The sequence below is a fragment of the Chaetodon auriga genome, chromosome 6 (assembly GCF_051107435.1).
Source record: "Chaetodon auriga isolate fChaAug3 chromosome 6, fChaAug3.hap1, whole genome shotgun sequence".
Lineage (NCBI taxonomy): Eukaryota > Metazoa > Chordata > Actinopteri > Chaetodontiformes > Chaetodontidae > Chaetodon > Chaetodon auriga.
Window position 1 is genome coordinate 9,524,240 of NC_135079.1, and position 19,989 is coordinate 9,544,228.

The 19,989-nt window shown below is 44.1% G+C and overlaps 4 protein-coding genes across 4 annotated transcripts; 3 read left to right on the top strand and 1 right to left on the bottom strand.

The window, feature by feature from the left end:
- Positions 1–995: 995 nt before the first annotated feature.
- On the bottom strand, positions 996–15,508 carry pik3c2g (phosphatidylinositol-4-phosphate 3-kinase catalytic subunit type 2 gamma). The gene is made up of 33 exons (XM_076732096.1): positions 15,451–15,508; positions 14,714–15,010; positions 14,554–14,633; positions 14,158–14,315; positions 13,813–13,927; positions 13,586–13,697; positions 13,107–13,177; positions 12,870–12,933; positions 12,545–12,670; positions 12,418–12,448; positions 11,111–11,294; positions 10,868–10,990; positions 10,573–10,701; positions 9,864–9,978; positions 9,643–9,776; positions 9,297–9,485; positions 8,164–8,257; positions 7,932–8,026; positions 7,531–7,711; positions 7,290–7,397; positions 7,112–7,204; positions 5,504–5,633; positions 5,265–5,401; positions 4,999–5,168; positions 4,753–4,909; positions 4,390–4,499; positions 4,121–4,289; positions 2,827–2,945; positions 2,633–2,729; positions 2,478–2,541; positions 2,180–2,259; positions 1,947–2,072; positions 996–1,230 (listed from the first exon to the last, which is right to left on the bottom strand). The coding sequence occupies exons 2-33, from the start codon at positions 14,924–14,926 to the stop codon at positions 1,078–1,080; spliced, it is 3,927 nt and encodes a 1,308-aa protein (XP_076588211.1). The 5' UTR covers positions 14,927–15,010; positions 15,451–15,508; the 3' UTR covers positions 996–1,077.
- Positions 15,509–15,931: 423 nt separating this feature from the next.
- LOC143322564 (uncharacterized) lies at positions 15,932–17,082 on the top strand. Its single transcript, XM_076733840.1, has 5 exons — positions 15,932–15,990; positions 16,111–16,377; positions 16,460–16,485; positions 16,582–16,687; positions 16,776–17,082. Exons 2-5 carry the CDS (start codon positions 16,234–16,236, stop codon positions 16,827–16,829), a joined length of 330 nt encoding a protein of 109 aa, XP_076589955.1. The 5' UTR covers positions 15,932–15,990; positions 16,111–16,233; the 3' UTR covers positions 16,830–17,082.
- On the top strand, positions 16,839–18,391 carry LOC143322563 (protein Bouncer-like). Its single transcript, XM_076733838.1, has 3 exons — positions 16,839–16,928; positions 17,218–17,351; positions 17,473–18,391. Exons 2-3 carry the CDS (start codon positions 17,329–17,331, stop codon positions 17,960–17,962), a joined length of 513 nt encoding a protein of 170 aa, XP_076589953.1. The 5' UTR covers positions 16,839–16,928; positions 17,218–17,328; the 3' UTR covers positions 17,963–18,391.
- Positions 18,392–18,405: 14 nt separating this feature from the next.
- bncr (bouncer) lies at positions 18,406–19,384 on the top strand. The gene is made up of 2 exons (XM_076732433.1): positions 18,406–18,413; positions 18,994–19,384. The coding sequence occupies exons 1-2, from the start codon at positions 18,406–18,408 to the stop codon at positions 19,382–19,384; spliced, it is 399 nt and encodes a 132-aa protein (XP_076588548.1).
- Positions 19,385–19,989: the final 605 nt, after the last annotated feature.

Genomic DNA, 19,989 nt, shown 5'->3' on the forward strand with positions numbered 1-19,989 from the left:
CAAGCCTACCTCACTGTGAGGGACCCAGCAGGGAATAATATAAATAGCATTCACAGAGATATACATTATTGAACCAAATCCAGTGCAGGGAAGTCTATTTCTATCCTCCTCATCACTAAATCCTATGAATGAGGTGGAAGAGAGTACGGGTCAGCAGGCCTGTCAGGAGGAGGATGGCATTAAGATAACATGAAGACCTGCCTGAGCTCTAGAAAGAGAGTGTGTGCGCGTGTGCGTGGGCGTGTGCGAGGAGGTGCTTTTTCAGGGGTATGTGCGTGGACATGTGAGTGCCCGCCTTTGCGTGTTTGTGCATGCATGTGCATAACTGTGTTTAAATGCCACTGATGGATAAGACAAAGGATGGAGTGAGGGGGAGAGTGTTAACTCAGCCCCTCAGGCCAGAGAGGCAGTGTTGTCATCCTGCTCACACACTCTCCTCACCCCTCTCCCCTGCTCCCTCACCCTCCTGCCTCCCGCCTCCAATTCCACTGGTCAAGGACATGCGGTTGACACAGCCCAAAGGGACAAACACTCAGTCTGGGCAGGTATCAGGCAGGCAGATCCTAACAGCACTGCATCACTGCCTCTTTAATCTGTCACATCGACAGTCTCGACCGCACGCGCTTACAAGGACAGTTTTGACTCACAGAGAAGAAAACAAAGTACAAACGAAAGTGCAAGTAAGATATTGAGAGTAACACTTTCTTTCCTTCATCCATAATCAAGAGCATATAAAAAAAAACTGGACAAATTAACGAATGTCCTTCATTTGATTAACAGTCAAAAGAAACGCATACGCTAAGTAATGCTTCACACAGTAAACAGTCTCCTCGCTCGAGTTTTACTCAGCCTTGTAACTTCATCCAAATACAGCATCCACTGCCGAGCAAATTTAGCCCTGGAGTGAGGTTAATTTACATCTGATAAATAGGTATAAATGAGAGAGCACACTTCCTCTGCACAGGGGATTTTCTTTGTCTCACTCATTCAGCCTGAGACGTCTTTGGAGTGAGTCCTTCCCTCTGTGTGGTTGCACCCCCTGCTGGCAGCCGAACCACAGTGCAGCTGTCTCTGAGGTCAGATTGCACAGTTCCCGAGGAGAAACCAGGTCTCCTTGTCAAGCAGTTCCTCCTCCAGTCTAATGTTGGTTGCAGCCACAAAAGTCTTCTTGCTCTTCACGGTCACTTCCAGCACCATCCCATACAGCAGTGGGACAGAATTGTACTCCATCTGTAAATAAGAGGCACACATTTGAGTCATCCAACAGCTCTGGATTCAGAACATCCAGTAATTTGAGGATATGTCTTTTGTATAGTTTGGCTTTTATCTGAATGAGGGACTTTATGCTTTTGTTTCCTCTCATGTGCCTCTTTTAAGGTTTCACTTGGCAGCATACTGCAAGTAAGAAGCTGCTAAGTATGTGTGAAGCTACTGGTCAGAGTCTGCAGGGTTCAACACTCAAAGAGACTCGCACAGCAGGGAGAGCGATGCCTCAGGCAGGGCACACATGAAAAGTGAACATTACACAAAGTTAGAGTTTAAAGCTTTGAGTGATAGCACTTCATCTTAAGAGGGACTAGAGGTACAACACAGGAAAGAAATCCACATTATTAGATCATAATAAAAATGTATCTGAAAATACAAAAATGTTACGAATATGACTAACGTTTAAAACATATTACATGTGCGTTTCTTTCTCCTTATCCGAATCAAAGGTCTGGGGATAGAAGATGATGACTTGGCATTGTCACTATATACAAAACTACATCTAAGCTGAAGAAGTATCTGCACTAGATTACTTCGCCATACTTACATTTGTACAGAGAAGCATGTTTTGTCCTTACATGAGAGCGTTACTTTCTTAAACCTGCCCAGGAATCGAATGGAAAACCAAAGGATGTTGTGACTCTGAATCGATAGAACAAAAGGAAGGATGGAAGTCGTACCAGCTCATTGAAGGTGGGGTTGTCATTATTGCGGACCACCTTTGTCTTCTTCTTGGAGCGCTGCCGAGGGTCTGGTCTCAGACGCGTGACCACGTAGGCGTCGGGGTTGGAGCCGTTGGCCTGCTTCTGTTGAAAGGAGAAAAGGGATTTTTAAGAGAAAACACATTTACTTCATGTGTTTTCGTCTTGTTAAATGCTTCAAACAATACAATAAAAGGAGCGAGGAAACTCACAATGTTCTTCAGATGTTTTACCAAGACCGAGAGCTTAGAGTGGGAGTAAGAAATGTAGAGCTGGATCTGAGGACGGGCTCCTGCAGCAGATCAGTGCCAATAAGTCACAGCAGAATGCATCCTACACTGTATTAGGACTATTATCAGTATTTCCATAAGACAGAATCAATCCTTGCATTCTGAATATTAACTTTAGCATGATGTTTTTTTTCCCCCTGAAATCTCAGATATATATATATATATATATATATATGTGGTTTTTACTGCACCCACTTATCATTTAATAGCAGAAAATTACCTGTCGCCACACTTTCTTGGACTATATTGGGGCCATCCAGGAACAAGCTGCACACAAATTCATTCTGCAGAGTGGGGCAGGATTGCAAATTAGAGCCAGATCAATGAGAGAAAGAGATCACTGAGAGAAGCCAAGCAGTGGCAAGAGGAACTTACTCCCTTGCATGGTCCCTCAAAAAGCTGCTTTAGGTATTTGTTCAGCTGAGACATCCTTTTCCCTGGAGTGAACGACAACTTATACCAGCTGGGAAACCTATAAGGGAGAAGGAGCGAAGACATGTCGAATTATGTCATCATTGTGGAAAAAGAAGCAGCGCTTCAAAATAATAAAATGCTATTTCTTCACTCACTCTGGCAGCATGGATTCAATGAAGTATTTCTGCAGCTGCTTGTGGATCAGCTCAAACTGCCCGAATGTCTTCTCACTGTTCAGAAAACCATCATGAATGGTTACTCTCAGGTCATAGATCTGCAAATCAAACAAGATACACTTTTCCATTAGGGTGCAGGGTGAGTTAGTGAGGAGAGACTGTGGAAACCTCAGAATCCAAGCTGACGCTCGTTCACATTCTTAAACAGCTGATTCCCACCAACTCTGTGAGCGCTCTTTGGTAAACTGGCCTGCTGTCTTAAAATCTCTTGAAAGACGGCAGCACAAGGGAGTGTTTGCCTTCAAGAATCTGTAAAGCATCCGATTATTATAGCTCTAAAAGTCTGTCTGGATAAAAGGCAATGAAATAGTGAATTTTGTATGTTTATGCTGTGCAAACAAAACAAGCCCATAAAGAAAATGAAGAGTTCCAACATGCTGCATTTCCTGATCTATTGGGAAACCCTTTATTTCTAATATCTTTATATAAATGCCTGAATGTATGATACTTGTCGTTGCCGCTAATTCTGCTACAGGCTGAATCTGACAAACTGGGCAAATCTCTGTGCTTCTGCTGACTGACAGGGCACTTCCTCTGTGCCTTCAAACACTTTCAGGAAGCCTATTCTGATCAAAGAGCAGTGAAATGCCAACAAACACCAGTAACAGTCTTCACTCGACTCTGGAGAGCGAGCGAAAGACTCTAAACACAGCGCTGCTGCCTTGGAGGCCATAAGTGACAGCAGACCAAACACACACACACACACACACACACACACACAGATGCAGTTGTGTCTTCATCACTTCTGGGGACGTTACATAGGCTAACATTCATTTCCTGAAGACTTAATCTAACCATAACCATAACTACTTGCCTAACCTTAACACCGTAACCTTAACGTAAACCTAACTTTACCTTTGCATTCAACCAAATCTTGACCCAAAAGGTTAATGATTTACATTATGGGGACTTAATTTTTGTCCCCAAAAGGAACAAATAAGGAAGAGTCCCCACAATGTGGCTGCATAAACACATCTATGTCCTCTCAACATGACTAATACACACGCACACACACACACACACACGCGCGCACACACACACACGCAGAGCGCCAGGGGTTATTCCTCCCAGAACAAATATGTGTGAACCCGCTGTCAGTTCCAGGTGTTTCATCAGCTCCCCTGGCTCCTCTGTGGTGCATCAGGCGAAATTTCTCAGTGGCATTTCATCTGAGTTACTACAGCGCAAAGAGCAACACACAGCCCAGCCTCACCACATCTCTTCCCCTGATGGTGTATCCCTGGATGACAGCCTCTTGGATGTTGGTGCTGGGAGCGGGGATGCCGTTCCGGGTTAGTGGTTCCTGTTTCTTCCCCTGAGCCATGCTGTGTGTCAGGAAGTTAAACTTGACTGCAACACAGCCCGTGCTTTCCTTGATCTTCCTACATCAAACAAACCATTAATATAGGGATCAGATTCGTGTAACCGCAGAAATAAAATCTGGGATGTTTTGAAGGCGGTGTGTGTTGTGCATTGAATTACTTTGTGAAGTAGGACGTGGCCTCCAGGTCTGTGTCATGAGGTCTGAGGTTGTTCTGGACATACTGCAGGTCATTAGAGTCCTTCAGTTCTGGCATTCCTGCTTGTAGCATCTGGAAAACACATGTACACCATGAATGAAAAGGTATTTTATCTATTTATAAAATAAGAGAAGTCATCTTCAGATGCAGCAAATGTTCTTAACCATCCAAATCTGCTCTTACTCAGGTGTGTCGATGAATCCCACTTGTTACTGCCAGTTATTAGCATAAGTAACTTCATATTATTAGCATGAGCAAAATTGTCTGTTTATCGCTTCCTGCAGAGGCTTATTATGGTGTTGGTGTTATTCAGTAAAGGTCTTACCAGCTCCAGCAAGCTGAGTATCAGTGCAGAGCGCTTTCTGATTATGTTGTAAGCTTCACAGCAGAGCTCCACAAAGCGATGCAAGCGCTGAGGCTTCTGCCCCCCGCCTGTGATGAAGTGCTGCATCTCTGATGTGAAGATGAACGGTGATCGGTCCCTGTATTGTGAAAAAGAGCGGGGGAAGATTTTTGTTCAAACAAAAATCCTTTCACTTCCAAAATGCTGCCTGCCTTTTAAGTCACTTGCCTTTTAAAGCTTCCAAACTTCTGTGCATTGCCCATAATCTTGCCAAAGTCGATGTGAAACATGTGCCCAGTGTGTTTCAACATGATGTTGTCATTGTGGCGGTCACAGATCCCCAGGATGAAGGTGGCCACGCACCACCCTGCGCACGAGTGGATGAAGTTCATCACAGCCTGCGCACGCACCGCAGGAGAGAGTTATATGGGAATTTTCAGGTGTACAGTAAAGCATAATGGTTACGTTACCAAACATTTTGTAGTGGTCCTGACCTTCTCATAGTCCTCCTTAGTTTTGTTCCACATGTGGAACCATTTCTCCAGCGTGTCTTCTCGAAGGGTGCCGCCCAGACCCCACTCCTGCTGAATCTTCCCGAGGGTCACTGCCTCTGGAACCACTTCCACCAGACCTGACAACCACACAGAACAGATATATGAAAAACATGAATTCACAGCCACAGAAATACAAGACAAAAGGAGCTGTTAATGTGCATTAAAAAACAGACACTGACCCTGAGCTCTGCCCGTAGAGAGACACCTGTAGGTGATCATTTGCAGGTCCAGGCCTTCCTGGAGCCAGACCCTGTCCATCACACGGACTATCTGCAGCACCAGCATGTCCTGACGAAGGTTATCTCCTGTCTGAACGGCACATTGAACTGAGTAATGACAACGGGGGGTACTAAAAAGGTTGCTTTTTAATTCAGCAAGATGTTTGTGCAAGCTGCTCTGTAACTAGCTATGAACTCTGATTTCCTCTTGAAGCAAAACAAAAATATAAGACAACAAGCCTCATGCAAGAAGCGCTCATACGAACAGATGCATTCCTCCGTGACACATATGAGCAGTTTAAGAGAATCTGTGGCATTCATCCCTTCTCTCGTACTATATACAGTATATGTATAGTCAGATGGTTGAGAGAACTACTGTATGTTTCTGAATGGTCTGCCGTGCTTTTGAATTTTAGAAAGTCCTCTTTACAAATAAATAATTGTATGAAGGGTTTGCAAAACAAAAAAACAAAATGCTGCACAACGGTTCAACCAGAACTGGAAGGGCAGAGAGAGACAAAGACAACTGTGAGCAAAAGTTCAATAAAAATAGAAGAAATCACCATTAACCAGTAAAGGATTTAATTAGAGACAGGTTGGTGTTTTATAACAAGCTGAAATTAACAGGTGTGCTGCTTTAATAGATACTTAATGAAACAGAAACAGAGGGTTCATCCAGGGTTGGCACTATAGGAATCTGATCACTGAGTTTCAGCTGCACATATCATGGACTGACAAATAATCAATCTAACCACTGAGAGGGTCCAAAACATTCACAGCCTAGTTGCACTGCTGCGGTTCAGTAATGATCTGGGGTCACTTATGTTTTTCTAGGCTGCAAAACAAACTCAAAATCGAGCGGTATTTGGGAAAAGATGGTTACATCAGCATTCTCCCCTGTCACGCAGCACTGAGGGGACATCGACTAAATGGAGGTTTTAATCATTTAACCATCCTCACCGTCCCAAAACTGTGTCAAATATAAATTTTCAGATTTTTATTGGACACGACTTGGCAACACAACTTCTCCAGGCTGTAATATTATCCCACCAAAATCTCAGTGATTGTCACATGAACGCCTCTCATATTAGTCATGGATCATTTTGATTTAGAAGACGCTTTCCAGCATCTAACTTCACGTCACATCATTCCCTCTTTTTGTCTGTGACACTAGCAGCTGCTCTCATAACAACATCATCGGCAGTTGTACTATTAATATTTTCTGATACAACTACTAACACTGACATAATTACTATAATTAGCTATGCTTTCCTCTGCTGATTTCTGAGAGCAGGATAAGAAGCTCTGCAGTGTGAACGTCTTCTTTGTACTCCTCGGTGACATTTTTGTGAATGAAAGCTTCCTACAAACGCAGCAGAACAGGTGGCCTTATGACGCAATTTCAGGGCAGTTGATTGCACTAATGAACTTCCTCATGAACGGGTGACATTCACGAGGCTGAAACCAGCGATTTATGACAAGTTGTGTTGAGAATATTAAGTTAAGAACATGAAAATGTTCTTACATGAGGCCCAATGTGGATCGGTAAGGAAACACGTTATTACCAACCTTGCAGATGACACTGACATTCTTGGCCAGAGGGTCAGAGCAGATGAATGAGATCCCCAGAGGAGCAGCATTGGAGTTGTAAAACTTACAGGCCTGCAAGAAACATATGAGAGGAGTAAACACTCTGCTATTGAAGCGTGTGCATATTAAATTACAGTAAAGATATAAATGTTCTTACATCCAAGTCCACTGCTTTTACACACACTGCAGGATCCAGGGGCAGACGGCAGCTGATCCCATCTCCGAAAAAGTCGTCAATCTTCAGCTTCTCTTTCTTCAAAACATTCTGCAGAGAAACACACAGGATGAAAGGACAAACAAAATATGTTCCGTTTCTAAATGAGTCATAACAACAGAGGAACACGCGCCAGTGAGTGAGTAAATGAATGAATGGGTAGATAAGAGGTCTGTGAACCCACCTTACGTCGAGACTTCTCAGCAGTGCGAACCGCCTCGGCCACTTCTGTGAGCACAGACACCAGGCGGGTTTCATGCTCCAGCTCCTGCCTCAGCGCTCGGCCACAGCAGTGCCGCAGGGCAGCCTGAACCTTACTGAACCAGCTCTGGTAGTAGGGGTCACTGTGGGCATCCTGCAGCAGCCTGCCAGCATGTAGAACATTAATAAAAGCTGAAGTTCACTGTACGTGCTGCAGAGGAATAGACTGAGCATCACATCACATAGATGAATATAAAAGCAAAGATATCAATGCATTTTGCCTAAAGCGGCGTTAGCTTACAGTCACTCCCATTGCAACATTACAGTGTTAGTAGTCATCCAAAGCTACATTCCCTCAGCTTGATGTCTGACTCTGCTGCTCACCAGTAGAGTTGGTGGGCAATCTCTATGTTCTTCAGTGATCTCTCCAACAGCAGCATCACCAGAGGTCCATCCAGCTCCCACTCACTCCTCAGAGCCTGAAGGATAGGACGATCAAACTAACAACCACGGAGGAAGCTACAGAGTGCGTCACCTGTTCTCATACGTAGAATCTGATGGCTCAAACCAGTGAAACGTTGGTGTGATAGTCAGCGGTGTTAATGTGTTTCTGTACCTGGACCAACTGTGGCAGAAACAGCTCCAGCTCTCCGTCTGGTATCTGCTCAAAGAAGTGAACTGCAGCCCTCCGCACAGTCTGATCATGAAAACTGAAAAAAACGTATCGAGTCACCAAACGTGACTAATGGACAATGATTCAGACCGCAACAGAACTGACTGTTGATCCAGACAACATCACAGACATGACGAGAGTGTTTAAATGTCAGCTATTACAAGAGCTTGAGTGCTGTGTTTGACAGCTGGCTAAAGTGTGTATAAACACAAAAAATGCATCCACTCTGAAAACCAAAGTCCTTTTCAGTGAGTTTGTGTTGTTGAGTTTTTACTGTTAATCGCTTTAAACCCTTTCGACCTTTTATTTGTTTGTCGGTTCCACAGTCAGCGGAGGACAGAAACAGCCAGAGGGAAACACGTAGCGTAGAGTACTGCACAAACTGAGGCTTCTGTGTTTTAACAAATCATATGGAAATCAATGAGCATATCGAATCAGCACCAGTGGTGGAAAGTACAGTTACTCAAGTGATGTATTTAAGTACAAGTTTAAGGGTATTTCCATTTCATGCTACTTAATACAGGACCACATTTTGGAGACAAATATTTGACTTTATACTCCACTAGCTTTATTTGACAGGTTTAATTGACAGTTAAACCTTACTGATAAATGATGCTATATTCAACATATATAAAAATTTAACAATAATAATAGTTATTATTATTATGGATTACCAGATACCCAGAAGTATTTAAAGTAGCTGAAATTAGCCCCTCTGTACCATGTGCAACATTAATGATGCTTACTAATTAACAATTTAATTCCAATAATCAAATCATAATCCAGTAATATAATACCTAAGATTCTGAAATGAGCCATGGTTTTCTGTTACTTCAAGTATATTTTGATGCTAATACTTATGTAGTACTACTTAAAAATTTAAATGCAGGATCTTCACTTGTAACAGAGTATTATTGTACTGTGGTATGACTACTTTCACTTCCACGGCTGCAGGACGTACTGTAGCTATGAACTGAAACACAACCAAACAAACAACCACAAATCAAGCCTTTCTCTGTGTGCTGTGTGTGGTCTCTTTGTGTGAAGCTTTGCATGATGACTGTGTCCATATTTACCTGTCACTGAGCAGGAAGAGCGCCTCCTCAGGTAGATAGAGGGGCCAGTGCTCTACAACAGTGTAGATTTCTGTCAGGTCTTCAGGCTGCCACCGGGGGGCTCCACCCAGCAGCAGGTGGAGGAAAGTACTTCCTTTGTCACTACAGTAACGCTTGCTCCAGAGGAAAGCCTTCTCATTTTGGGTCAGACTGAGGAGGGATGGATAACGTTAGGGATGTGTTTAGGGACAGCAGAAAAGAAAAGTGATCAGAAATGTGCTTTTAGAAATGAAAATATTATTATGTGCCAAAATACGCCACATATACATGTACAGTGGTTCATGATAGAATGTCTGTTGTCACTCACAAGCAGAGGCAGTGCTTCTTGGAGACGTCCAGCATTTTCTTTTGCAGTTCCTCACAGGGCTGAGTAAATATGACTGAACCGGGAAGCGCGATGGGCCTCTGATACTTCCACTCAAACTGATCTTGAAACTGGAGCTGGAGAACGATGGGAGGATGAATGGCTGAGCAGGTAATGTGGTGTCGTTTGGGTTTAGATCATCTGAGTTGTCCAGTGATACTGACCTGCAGTATGACCCCGACGGCTTGCCTGTGGCTGTCAAACAGGGCGGGAGACGGAGGAGCAGGCGGCTCAGCCAGCGTGGACATACTGAGAAGAACGGTCCCCGTCAACAGAGTCCTACACAAAAAAGGGAAATTTATTACATTTCACCAATTACAGCGCTGAGCTCAGGAAATGGTCACAAAATAGAATGGAAAATGTACATGAAGTACTGTTTTAGATTGGAAGTAATAATAAAAATGTAGCACCTAGCAGAAGTACAATTCATTGATATGCAAATTAAATCCGCCTTTAATCAGATAAGACAGAAGCAACACATCTGACAGGAGTTTCTGACTAATAAGAAAAAGTTTTCTTTAGTTTAGAGTCTTCATGACAGTCAAAGGGCATATGGTAGCAAATACAGAGACGATAAAACTGGAGAAAACTGGTTGCCCTGAAAGATCTGTAGACGCATGCTGATAAAGAATCAGTTAAAGGGCTATTCCACCAATTTTACAAACGGAGCCCTGCGGCAGTTCAGACTTCAGGGTCTCATACACCCTCCAATCGTCTGTCTCTCAAAATATGAAACATAGAAACATTTGGTGCTCGTTCAACGCTGAGCTTGTTGTTACAGGAGCGTACCTCCCTCCACTTTCTCTGCTCCTCCTGTATTAGCATTTAGTCAAAATCTTTACGAGATGGCATAAATGTTGTGCAAACACCTACTTGTCGCTGTAAAGGGGTAATACAGCCCAGCCTAAAAGCTCGGCGTTCTTGCCTCGTTTGGAGCCCTTGAGGCGAAATGTCAACATGCACTCATATGGTAGCTGATTTACTGGAACAGGGAACACCATCCTAAAATCAAAACAGTGCACATACGGTCAAAAAACTGTATCAAACTGTGTCTGTATTAAAATGAACTCACAGATCATTTCTCACACTGGACAATGGAGGTCTTGTGTCAACAAGGAAAGAGGAAGTTAAATATGGTAAAATAACATCGAGTCTAGGAGATTCTTACATGCGGTTACACTGGATCTTGTTCCCAATTGACAAGGCGGTGCTGATATTTTCAGAAATACCAGTGTCACAGATCTTTGTTGTGCCGTATGTCAAATCACAGGAAACGGAGAAGCACTCATAACTAAAAACAGAGAAAACGATAAATCTCAGTGGTCTTCTTATGGATGTGGTCAATTTCTATCTGCACACACGAGCATCACAGTGAGTGTGTGTCTGTCTGCGACTGTAAATGCACACGTACTTGGTCATCCAGCCGAGCTGTAGTTGGTAGAGAGCAGCGATATTGAACTGGAAGATTTCAGCGCTGTCCTCCACATCTCGTGTTTGTGGTCTGCTGGTTACCTGCTCACCTCTGAAGTCGGACAGGAAGTTGTCAAAAAAGATCTGCAGCACTTTTAGCAGCGCCCCGTGCAGCATGATCATGGCTACAGTGCAGGGAACAAACACCAGTTTAGACAAGCCGATAAGCGGTATACAAACATTTAATAAATGGGTTATAACACACTGCAATGCTGCTATAAGCAGACGTGTGATGTCCAGTCAGTGTTGATGGTTGTCAATGGAAGCAATAAATTCCTCAGTGTGTGCTGTAGTGACCAGGAAAGCTGAGCTCTCCTGCTTGTAGAGCCGGGCCGGCAGTGCCTACATGTACCAGGATGCACTGAGCTTCTGACGCCCACGCCCACCTCAACCTACAGCTGTTACTCTGCTGGCAAAATAAAAATACTCACTCAGTGCTCTTCTGCCCTCTCAGCCTTGCTGGTCTTGGTTGTCTTTTCCAGTTTATCTTCGGGATCCTGAAGAACTTTTCCAGCTCACCTCTGTCCAAGTGTGAAGCACAACTTTCATGCATAGTAATGCGCACACAGGCTCTCTGGGTTGGCGTCAGCGACAGCATGCGACAAAAACTGCAACTGCAACTGTTGCCATCAGAGGGCAATCTGAGCAAAGGCACCACCAGTCGCTGTTTGCTCTCGGCAGTTCAGGTTCTGGATGGTCCCCGCTGGCTGTATCCTCTTATAAAGCTAATGCAGCCGAAGCCTCTCCTCGCTGCATTTCCTCTGGCTCAAATAAATATGCCTGAATATCCGAGTCAGTCAAAACACTATAAAAAGTATTGTCCTCCATCACACCTTCTGCACTCAAGTTTAGGGGCGATCGTTGGAAACGTGGCTAGTTTGGAAGCCAAGCAAAGAGAACAAGTCTAATCTGAAATAGCCAGAAGTTCTTCCATGACACCGACTACGTCACTGCAGATGCACACAAAGAGCTTTCTCTGCCAACATAGCACAAACTGAGGAATCCATTGCTTCAATTGACTACATTTATCATCCACACTGATTAGATATCCACATAAAACATGACGAAATCTCCCTTTAATGCCTGCTGTTTTATTTAGACACAATAGGCGCAGTGTACACGACCTGTGGCCTAGTCTCTTATCATACAGCCACAATATCCCAGGCTTGGTTATGAAACTGGAGGCAAAATGTCTTTAAATAGACAAACACACAACAATGGCATTCCAGTTCAGTTACAGCTACTCACCAGTTTCACACTCAGAGATGTCATCATGACTCTGCAAAAAAGAGAGGCAGCTTTGTACTGTTGATCAAAGACTTTTTTGGTGCACTGCAGTGTCACAACACTTGGACAGACGTATGTGATGTCCTACCAGAGCTTTGGGAGCGATCCGATTGAGCCGGCCAATAGTGTCCTCCAACTCCAGACACGAGAGCCCACACAGGAGATTGCTGATGGTGCGAGCACAGACCACGAGCGCATTCACGTTAATCGCAGACTGCAGACACAAAGAGAAATGTCAGGAAGTCGGATAAAGATACGTCACAACTGCTGATCTATCTGAATTACCCTGAGGTGAACCTCACACTGTACATGTTTGCAAGTTAAAAACAAAATGCAAAGAATCACAGTCAAATACGGCTGGATATGTGTGTGAGAGACACATCTTCTCCGGGGGTTATCTTGTCTTGACTGACCTTACATCTCATCAGCTCTGTCGCCTGTCTGCTGTAGCTGCTGAGCACATTGTGCAGACTCAACCTGAGACGAGAGGAAAGGTGAAACACACACACACACACGACAAAGTAGAAGGAAACCACCAAGCACAGCTACCTTTCCTAATGTTTTCTACAAACAGACGCCGGTTGAAACATGACCCACTGAACGGTTGTCGTTGAAACTGATGTGGGATGGAGGACTGCTCGTCGTCGTACCTGCTGGTGTTGAAGACACTGACGTTACGCAGGAGATGGTACAGCTGGCATGGGGCTCGGTCGTCCTCCCCCTCAGAGAGGAAACATGGGTTGAAATACTGCCTGCTATACATCTATTGTGTGGTGTTTTTGAATAAACAGACTTCTCATACAGAATTTATACTAAACACGTAGAAGAATCTTTAAGTGGCATGAACTGGCTTTTCATGACTACAAATGAAAGGACGCATTAGGCTCACCTTTATTCTATTCTTATCCTTGCAGCTAAATGTCACCAGGCATGACATGATGTGTAAACAGAACAAAGTCAAGAACTCAGGGTGGAGGTTTTTACAGCCCTGACGATAACAGGCTGGCCGGGGGCCAAGCACAGGTGTTGAGCACAAAGTGAACAGCATCTCGAGACTGAAGACAGGCCACCCCTTGGTAAATGATCTATGCTGAACGTGGGAACAGAGAAGGAGTTTCAACTGACTTACATCCCTGGTCAGACGGTGTTTGAGGCTGTTAAAGTTGAGCAGTCGGAGGGGCACCGCTAGCTTAAACTTATAGCACATCTGAATAGTCTCATGGACACCCAGCAGTTCTTCACTGAGGAGAGATATGAGAAATGGCATCAAACTGACAATGGAAACACACACTGTGTGATCACAGACTAGAATTCAAGGCTCAGAGTTAAACGTTAATTTCTGGATTAGTGACTTACTTCAGGAGAAACTCCTCAGAGTCGCACAGTTTTAAAACGTAACGTCCACCTGCGCTGGGAGTGAGGTCCAGCAGACGGAAGATTTCATCTATGAGACTCTGCACTGTCCTGTTTACTGAATACAAGATCAGAGTTCAGAGTTCACACACTTCTGCCACCATGTGCAGTGACTAATGGCTGAGCTGAAGAGTCCTCAGATACTGTGGAGCGTAACCAACATGCAGTGGTGGAATATAACAAAACAAATTTAATCAAGTGCTGCACGAGAGTACAGTTTTGACATACTGGAACTTCCATTTTCAGTGACTGTGCTACTGTGTTGGTAACCGTTGGGGTTAATCTTACCGGTGGTGGGGAGGGGGAGCTGGTGACTGTCCCACTCAGAGGCCACACTGACAACCACCTCCACCTGCTGCAGCAGGGCAGGATGGATCTGCAGCACTCGACCCCACACCACACCTGAGTTATGATCGTTGTCTGTGTGCCTGTACTGTGACATGAGCCTGCCAGAGACAGACAAGAAAAACGGTTCCTCTTTGGAACATTTTGGGAAATATCATCATTTGAACTGTGAAAGTAATAAAAAAGCTACTCACATGAAAAAATTTATGTTGAGAGATATTTTTAACAAACCTCCTCAAATTCATTATATACAGTATTTCATATTTATCTCATTCACGCGACCTAATGATAATCCTGAAAAATAAACTACTGTAAACATGTGTCGATGCTCTCTCTTACTTGGAAGTTGCAGCACAAAAGGAAGTCAGACTCTTGGTGCTGCCTTGCGGCGTGTCTGTAAGTTTGATGGTCCATGGATCCTGATGTGGAAAAAGATTAATTTGATTCATTTCATTAAATTCTAAAGGAGCTCTTTGTCTTTGCTGGGGGAGACACTCACATGGTTGTCTATTTCTGTCCTGGAACGATTCAATTTGAAGGCAGACTCGGGGATGTCACAGGAAAACCTTTTGCTGAGGGGTACTCGAGTCCTGGGGGGAACAGGAGGGGGTCCGCTGCCCTGCGTACCTGATGGACAGGCACTAGGAAGTCTGGTTCTGAGTGGAGGGGGAGGGCGACGGACAGTACCATTTTGACTTTGAGGAGGATCCATCACATTTTAGGAAGTTGTACAAGTCCTCATAGATGGTGTTATATCTCAGCATGTCCTCACGTCACATTACAGCAGAGTGCAGAACTATGCAGTGAAAAGAAAAAAATCATGAAAACTAGAATAAAGGATTAACTACATAAGAGACTTACTGGGAGAACAAGCGAACAGTTTTATGACTGGAGTCTAACTGAGCCTGAGAGTTTACGTTAGTCTAATCATTAACAGGTTTTCAAACAGGAAATCTTCCGGTGCGCGCCACAATAATCATGGCATATTGAATGAAACGTGACAAAAATCATCAATACCACCATCATCACTCCAACTTCTGTTTCACACCCTGAGTTAAATGAATTTCTAAATTCTGTTCAGTCAAAACTGTAATCCACAGGAACACAGAAAGGCATTTTTCCAGTCAAAAAACAGACATCTACTAAGAGCAGATGCACAGTTAACTGTTTTAAATTAGCTCTAAATACCAAAGTCTAATTGCAAAGCATTCCAACTTTTCCTCGTTGTTAACTTACCCTGAGAGCTCCCAGCCTGTGTGGACGAGGCGAATGCTTGACTGAAGCCATGCTCGGCCAGTTAGACCAGTGCAAGATTTGGAAAGCTTCCCGTTTGTTTCCTCACCCCTGCCACTGTTCCTCCCCTCTCCTCCTCTCCCTCCTGCAGCCCACAGCTCAGCTCTCCCCCTGCTGGAGGAAAGAGAACATGTAAGCTCTGCTTGTAGGTAAGTTAGTTCCAACAGCACATATACACAAATATCCCGACACATTTGTTATGACTGTGGCCCTTATTAAAGCAATTACTATAATATACCATTGTTTAATTACTCCTGCTGGAAGGATTTCAGTGAATGTCTAATAAAAGGGTCAACTTCTGTTCTAGGTGACAAACACATCTCTCAGGTTCAACCAAACCAACACATGACATCATAGTCCCTCCTCACTCAGGAATGTCATTGAGCAGGTTGAGGTATGTCAGCACTGACTTTTTCATGTGAAGCGCGATTAAAGCAACAAGGTGGAAATGTGTGTTCACGTACTCTACACATGACATATAAGGTAAGATTGAAGGCTTTTTTAGCTGAGGATTGTTATGGATGTGTTTTGCACTGGCATCGGCTTCCCACCTTCTTGGATTATAAATCTCTTCCTAAACTGTGCCTCTTTCACGCCCTACAGCATTAATTATGAGTCTTCCTGGGGTTGCGAAGCGTGGCCTTTCAGTGGGAATGACAGCAACGGCACTCCACTGAATGTGTCACAAAGGTGTCAGCTGAGGTGCACAGAGCAGAGGGGTGTCTGATGGAGGAGAGCGAGCAGAAAGAAATGAATTCCAACAACACAACTCCCCTCATTTCAACACCAAATCCCAAACCTGGATTCCCTGGTTACTATGCACTCATCCTCTTAGTACTACTCGTGCTGATTGGATGTGTAGTGGCAGTGGTAAGATCCAGCACGCTCTGCACCGTTAATTTCACATGAATGCTTCAAACGTGTGTCTTTATTGTTGTGCTTCTCTCTTCAGGTTGTTTATATCAGGAGGAGATCAAGGTGAGTTTGTTTCTGAAAAGCATCACTTTCAGATCAGTTTGATATCTCGTGTTGTGTTCTGTCACAGTTTAGTTTCTTTTGTATATTTTGCTTCAGACTGGATGAGCTGCGCCACAGGCTGATTCCTCTGTACAGCTACGACCCCGCAGAGCAAGAAGACTGGGATGACGGCGGCGTGGGGGATGAGGAGGAGGAACTGGCTGTGAGCAAACCACTAAAGCGTTACGAGTCAAATACAATAACTCTCCATTCTGTACCTGAACTTAAACAAAATTTGTTTTTCTTCACAGGAACCTTTGTACAAAGAGGGCAAGCTCTCCTTCTCATCCACCTGTGTAACATGAGCCGAAAATCAAGAAAGAAAGGAGACAGTTCTGATTAGAAAATGTCTTCCCTCGTATTTGGTATTGCAGATGCTATACAACTAAAGACTGGACTTCTTTGTGAGATTCCTAAACAACATCTGGGCGACATTCAACAGCTACTAGCACCACTTTAAGTCATTTAATCTTCTTCCTCCATGACATCTTCACTGTAGCACAGCGGACAGCAGATGGCACTGTAATCTTGTCTTTTGCCCCAGTTGAGAAATGTCCTCTTTTTTTTATAGCCAGTATCCTAAATGTTTTGAAGGATGAGGTGTTATTTTTTAATCAATAAACTGAAAGTTAAAACCCAGTTCAAATGCTTTTTTTTTTTTTTTTTTTGTCTGTCTGCGTATCTAAAAATTAGACTCGATGAGCTTCACCTGTTTCTGTTTGGTAATCAGAGGGCTTGCTGGTCTCTGGAGGTTCTTCAGGCTGACGCAGCTTCAACGTTGTGGGTGTTTTTACATACAGAGAGATGAGATCACAAAGAAAGGGCAGGTGATCTAAATACAGAAACCCTAACCCGAAACATCTAACTATGCATGTGATTAGTTATATGAAAGTACGTTTCCAGTCTCTCAATCCTAACTGTGTGTGTGTGTGTGTGTATTTACATTAGTCTGGACGTCCAGCTGTTGGGACCACACTGGTTCCTGACCTCCATCCTGTTGGTCACAGCTGCTCTGGTCCTCCCTGCTCTGAGCCTGGACAGCCTCCTGTGTTACTACTGTCCTCTGCAGCACAAAGGCAAGTCCTGCCCTAACATCACCAGCCAGTGTCTGCCTGATGAGCGCTGTTCCAGCTCCAGAGGCCGCTACGGCTCCATCCATGTCCTGTCTGCTCAGGGCTGCGTGGACCCTGAACTCTGCGGCTCCCACGAAATCATCTCTTATCGGGGGGTCAAGTACAACGTCAGCCACACCTGCTGCTGCAAGGACTCATGTAACGTGCCGCCAAAGTCTGACGCCAACCTGAAGATGCTACTGGGGATGATCACAGAAAAAATGGATTACGCTAACATCACTCCTGTTCTTGAAGAGGAGCCACGGGATTCATGTGCAAATTACACATCATCAAAGAGCTCCACATTACCTGCCGCTGCATCATAGAGGTGCTTGTAGAGGGCTGGGGAGAGGCCTGTTAGCCACAGGCGCTTACCTGGGTCTCCACGACGCGGCTAACATTTAGTCAAATGTTGAAATGTTTGTGACTGTTACTATTTTTGCTAAATTAATGTGTAAATGAAGGAACAAATGCATCATGGTCAATGTTTTATGTCATTACATTTTCTGCTCCAGAGAGAAAAGGGTGGACTTGTCAGCCATCCTCCTGGTGCAGCAGAGCAAGTGCAGACTTTGTTTCTGTGGTTACTGATGAATGCAGCAAAATAAAAGCATCATGATTAAAGACCCACCTGGTGTAGGTTCTTACAAGCAGGTGTGTCAGAGGGTTTGGCCCGAGCAGGGAGATCTGGAGTCAGTGGGGAGTTCAGAGTTAACCAGGAGAAGCTCTGAAAAGTTTGACCTGTTTGATTGGTGTTAAAATCTTTGCAATGGGCGGGTGAGTCTCAATTCTGTTTTTTAAAAGTTGAACAGTGAAAATGTTTCAGCTGTCACTTTCTGCTTTTACAGCCTTTCAGTATTTTAACTGTTTCAATCAGTAGAAATCACTGACACCTGTGCTAAGAGTCAAAGCCAAACAATCTGCTGAATTTCTTTTTTAGTCTCTAAAGAAGAAAAACAGGAAACAGCAGGATGACAGGTGATAAAATAAGACTGATTTTACATGTCAAAGTCAATATATTAATCATATAGAGTACTACAGTTAATGAAAACAGTTGAATTACATGTTTTGTAACTTTGGAGGAGCTTTGTCAAGTCTAAGATAATTACTGTGATGTGACCTGATTTTGGCTCTGAGACCACAAGTTTAACATAAAGTGGAATTATCACTATCAAATTGCATTATGGGAAGTGCAGAAGCCAGTGTTTTTTGGAACTTAATATTATTTTATCAGTCTCCAGACTTTAAGGGAGTGCAGTAATAAATCTTTGATGTACTCTGAGTTGTGCTTTTCGTTTTATAACCACAACATGAGTTAATGTCACTAAAACACCAAACGCTGCTCATCAACTTGCAGGTCGAACATACTGCAGCTCCTGCGCGTCGCCGTGTTGTGGCTCTACCTTCTCCTCCCCTCGCTGCTCTGTGACAACCTGCTTTGCTACTACAGCCCCGTCCTGGAGAAGGAGAAGACATTTGAGCCCGTCGTGACAGAGTGCCCTCCTGATGAGCTGTGCTTCAAAGCAGATGGACGCTACGGAAACCACAGCGCCCTGTCGGCCAGGGGCTGCATGCCGAAGAAGGACTGCAGCCAGGTGCACAGCATCCGCCTCAAAGGAACCGTCTATACCATGAGCTACGGCTGCTGCGATTGGCCGTACTGTAACTCCTGCCCGGGCGTCACAGCCAGATCCCTCTGCATCACCATAACCCTGCTGACTGTGGCTGTGCTGGTCGGCAGCTTGTGACTAAAGACTCCTGATGCGATATGTTATGAGAATCTCTAGGAGTTCTTATCAAGGGGGAGGATGCTTATATGGTTCCACACCAAGCGAGCAGTGCTCTGCCATCTCTGCAGCCTCAGCATGGAGCAATGCAGAGGGTCTGCACAAGCATGTGGTACATACCCAGTCTGAAGACACTGAGGTGTGCGCCGAACTGACGGCAGAGACTTCAGCGTACTCTATTTTATTTTTTAAAAATATCTTAGAACTCAGGTTTTATTATGTTTTATTGTCTAAATAAATATCTGAAGAAATCTTATTCTGTGCTCTTTTGAATAGTTTCAAACACTTTGCTGCCACATTAACACACACACACACACACACACACACACACACCAGATAAAGCTGGTGATATTCTATATTTTTCTTATTGTCAACAAATTCCTTAAACAACAAAATGCCTTCAAGCTCCATTGATGTCCAAAAACAGAAATTAAAAACACATCAATGAGCGACACTATTGCACAGGGTGACACTGTAGCTTGAGCTGATCCTCAAGCTCATTGGAGCACAAAGATGTGTATTCATTCGCAGCTGAAAATAAGTTCCCAACGAATGCAGAGAGTAAT

Coding starts and splice junctions, on each gene's coding strand:
- pik3c2g (XM_076732096.1), bottom strand. CDS start 14,926: ATGGATCCTCCTCAAAGTCAAAATGGTACTGTCCGTCGCCCTCCCCCT. Junction 10,991..11,110: donor CAGCTCGGCTGGATGACCAA/GTACGTGTGCAT, acceptor CTCTGTTTTTAG/TTATGAGTGCTTCTCCGTTT. Junction 4,910..4,998: donor AAGTTTGGAAGCTTTAAAAG/GCAAGTGACTTA, acceptor TTCACAATACAG/GGACCGATCACCGTTCATCT.
- LOC143322563 (XM_076733838.1), top strand. CDS start 17,329: ATGAGATCACAAAGAAAGGGCAG. Junction 17,352..17,472: donor AGATCACAAAGAAAGGGCAG/GTGATCTAAATA, acceptor TATTTACATTAG/TCTGGACGTCCAGCTGTTGG.
- LOC143322564 (XM_076733840.1), top strand. CDS start 16,234: ATGGAGGAGAGCGAGCAGAAAGAAATGAATTCCAACAACACAACTCCC. Junction 16,486..16,581: donor TATATCAGGAGGAGATCAAG/GTGAGTTTGTTT, acceptor ATTTTGCTTCAG/ACTGGATGAGCTGCGCCACA. Junction 16,688..16,775: donor ATGAGGAGGAGGAACTGGCT/GTGAGCAAACCA, acceptor TTTTCTTCACAG/GAACCTTTGTACAAAGAGGG.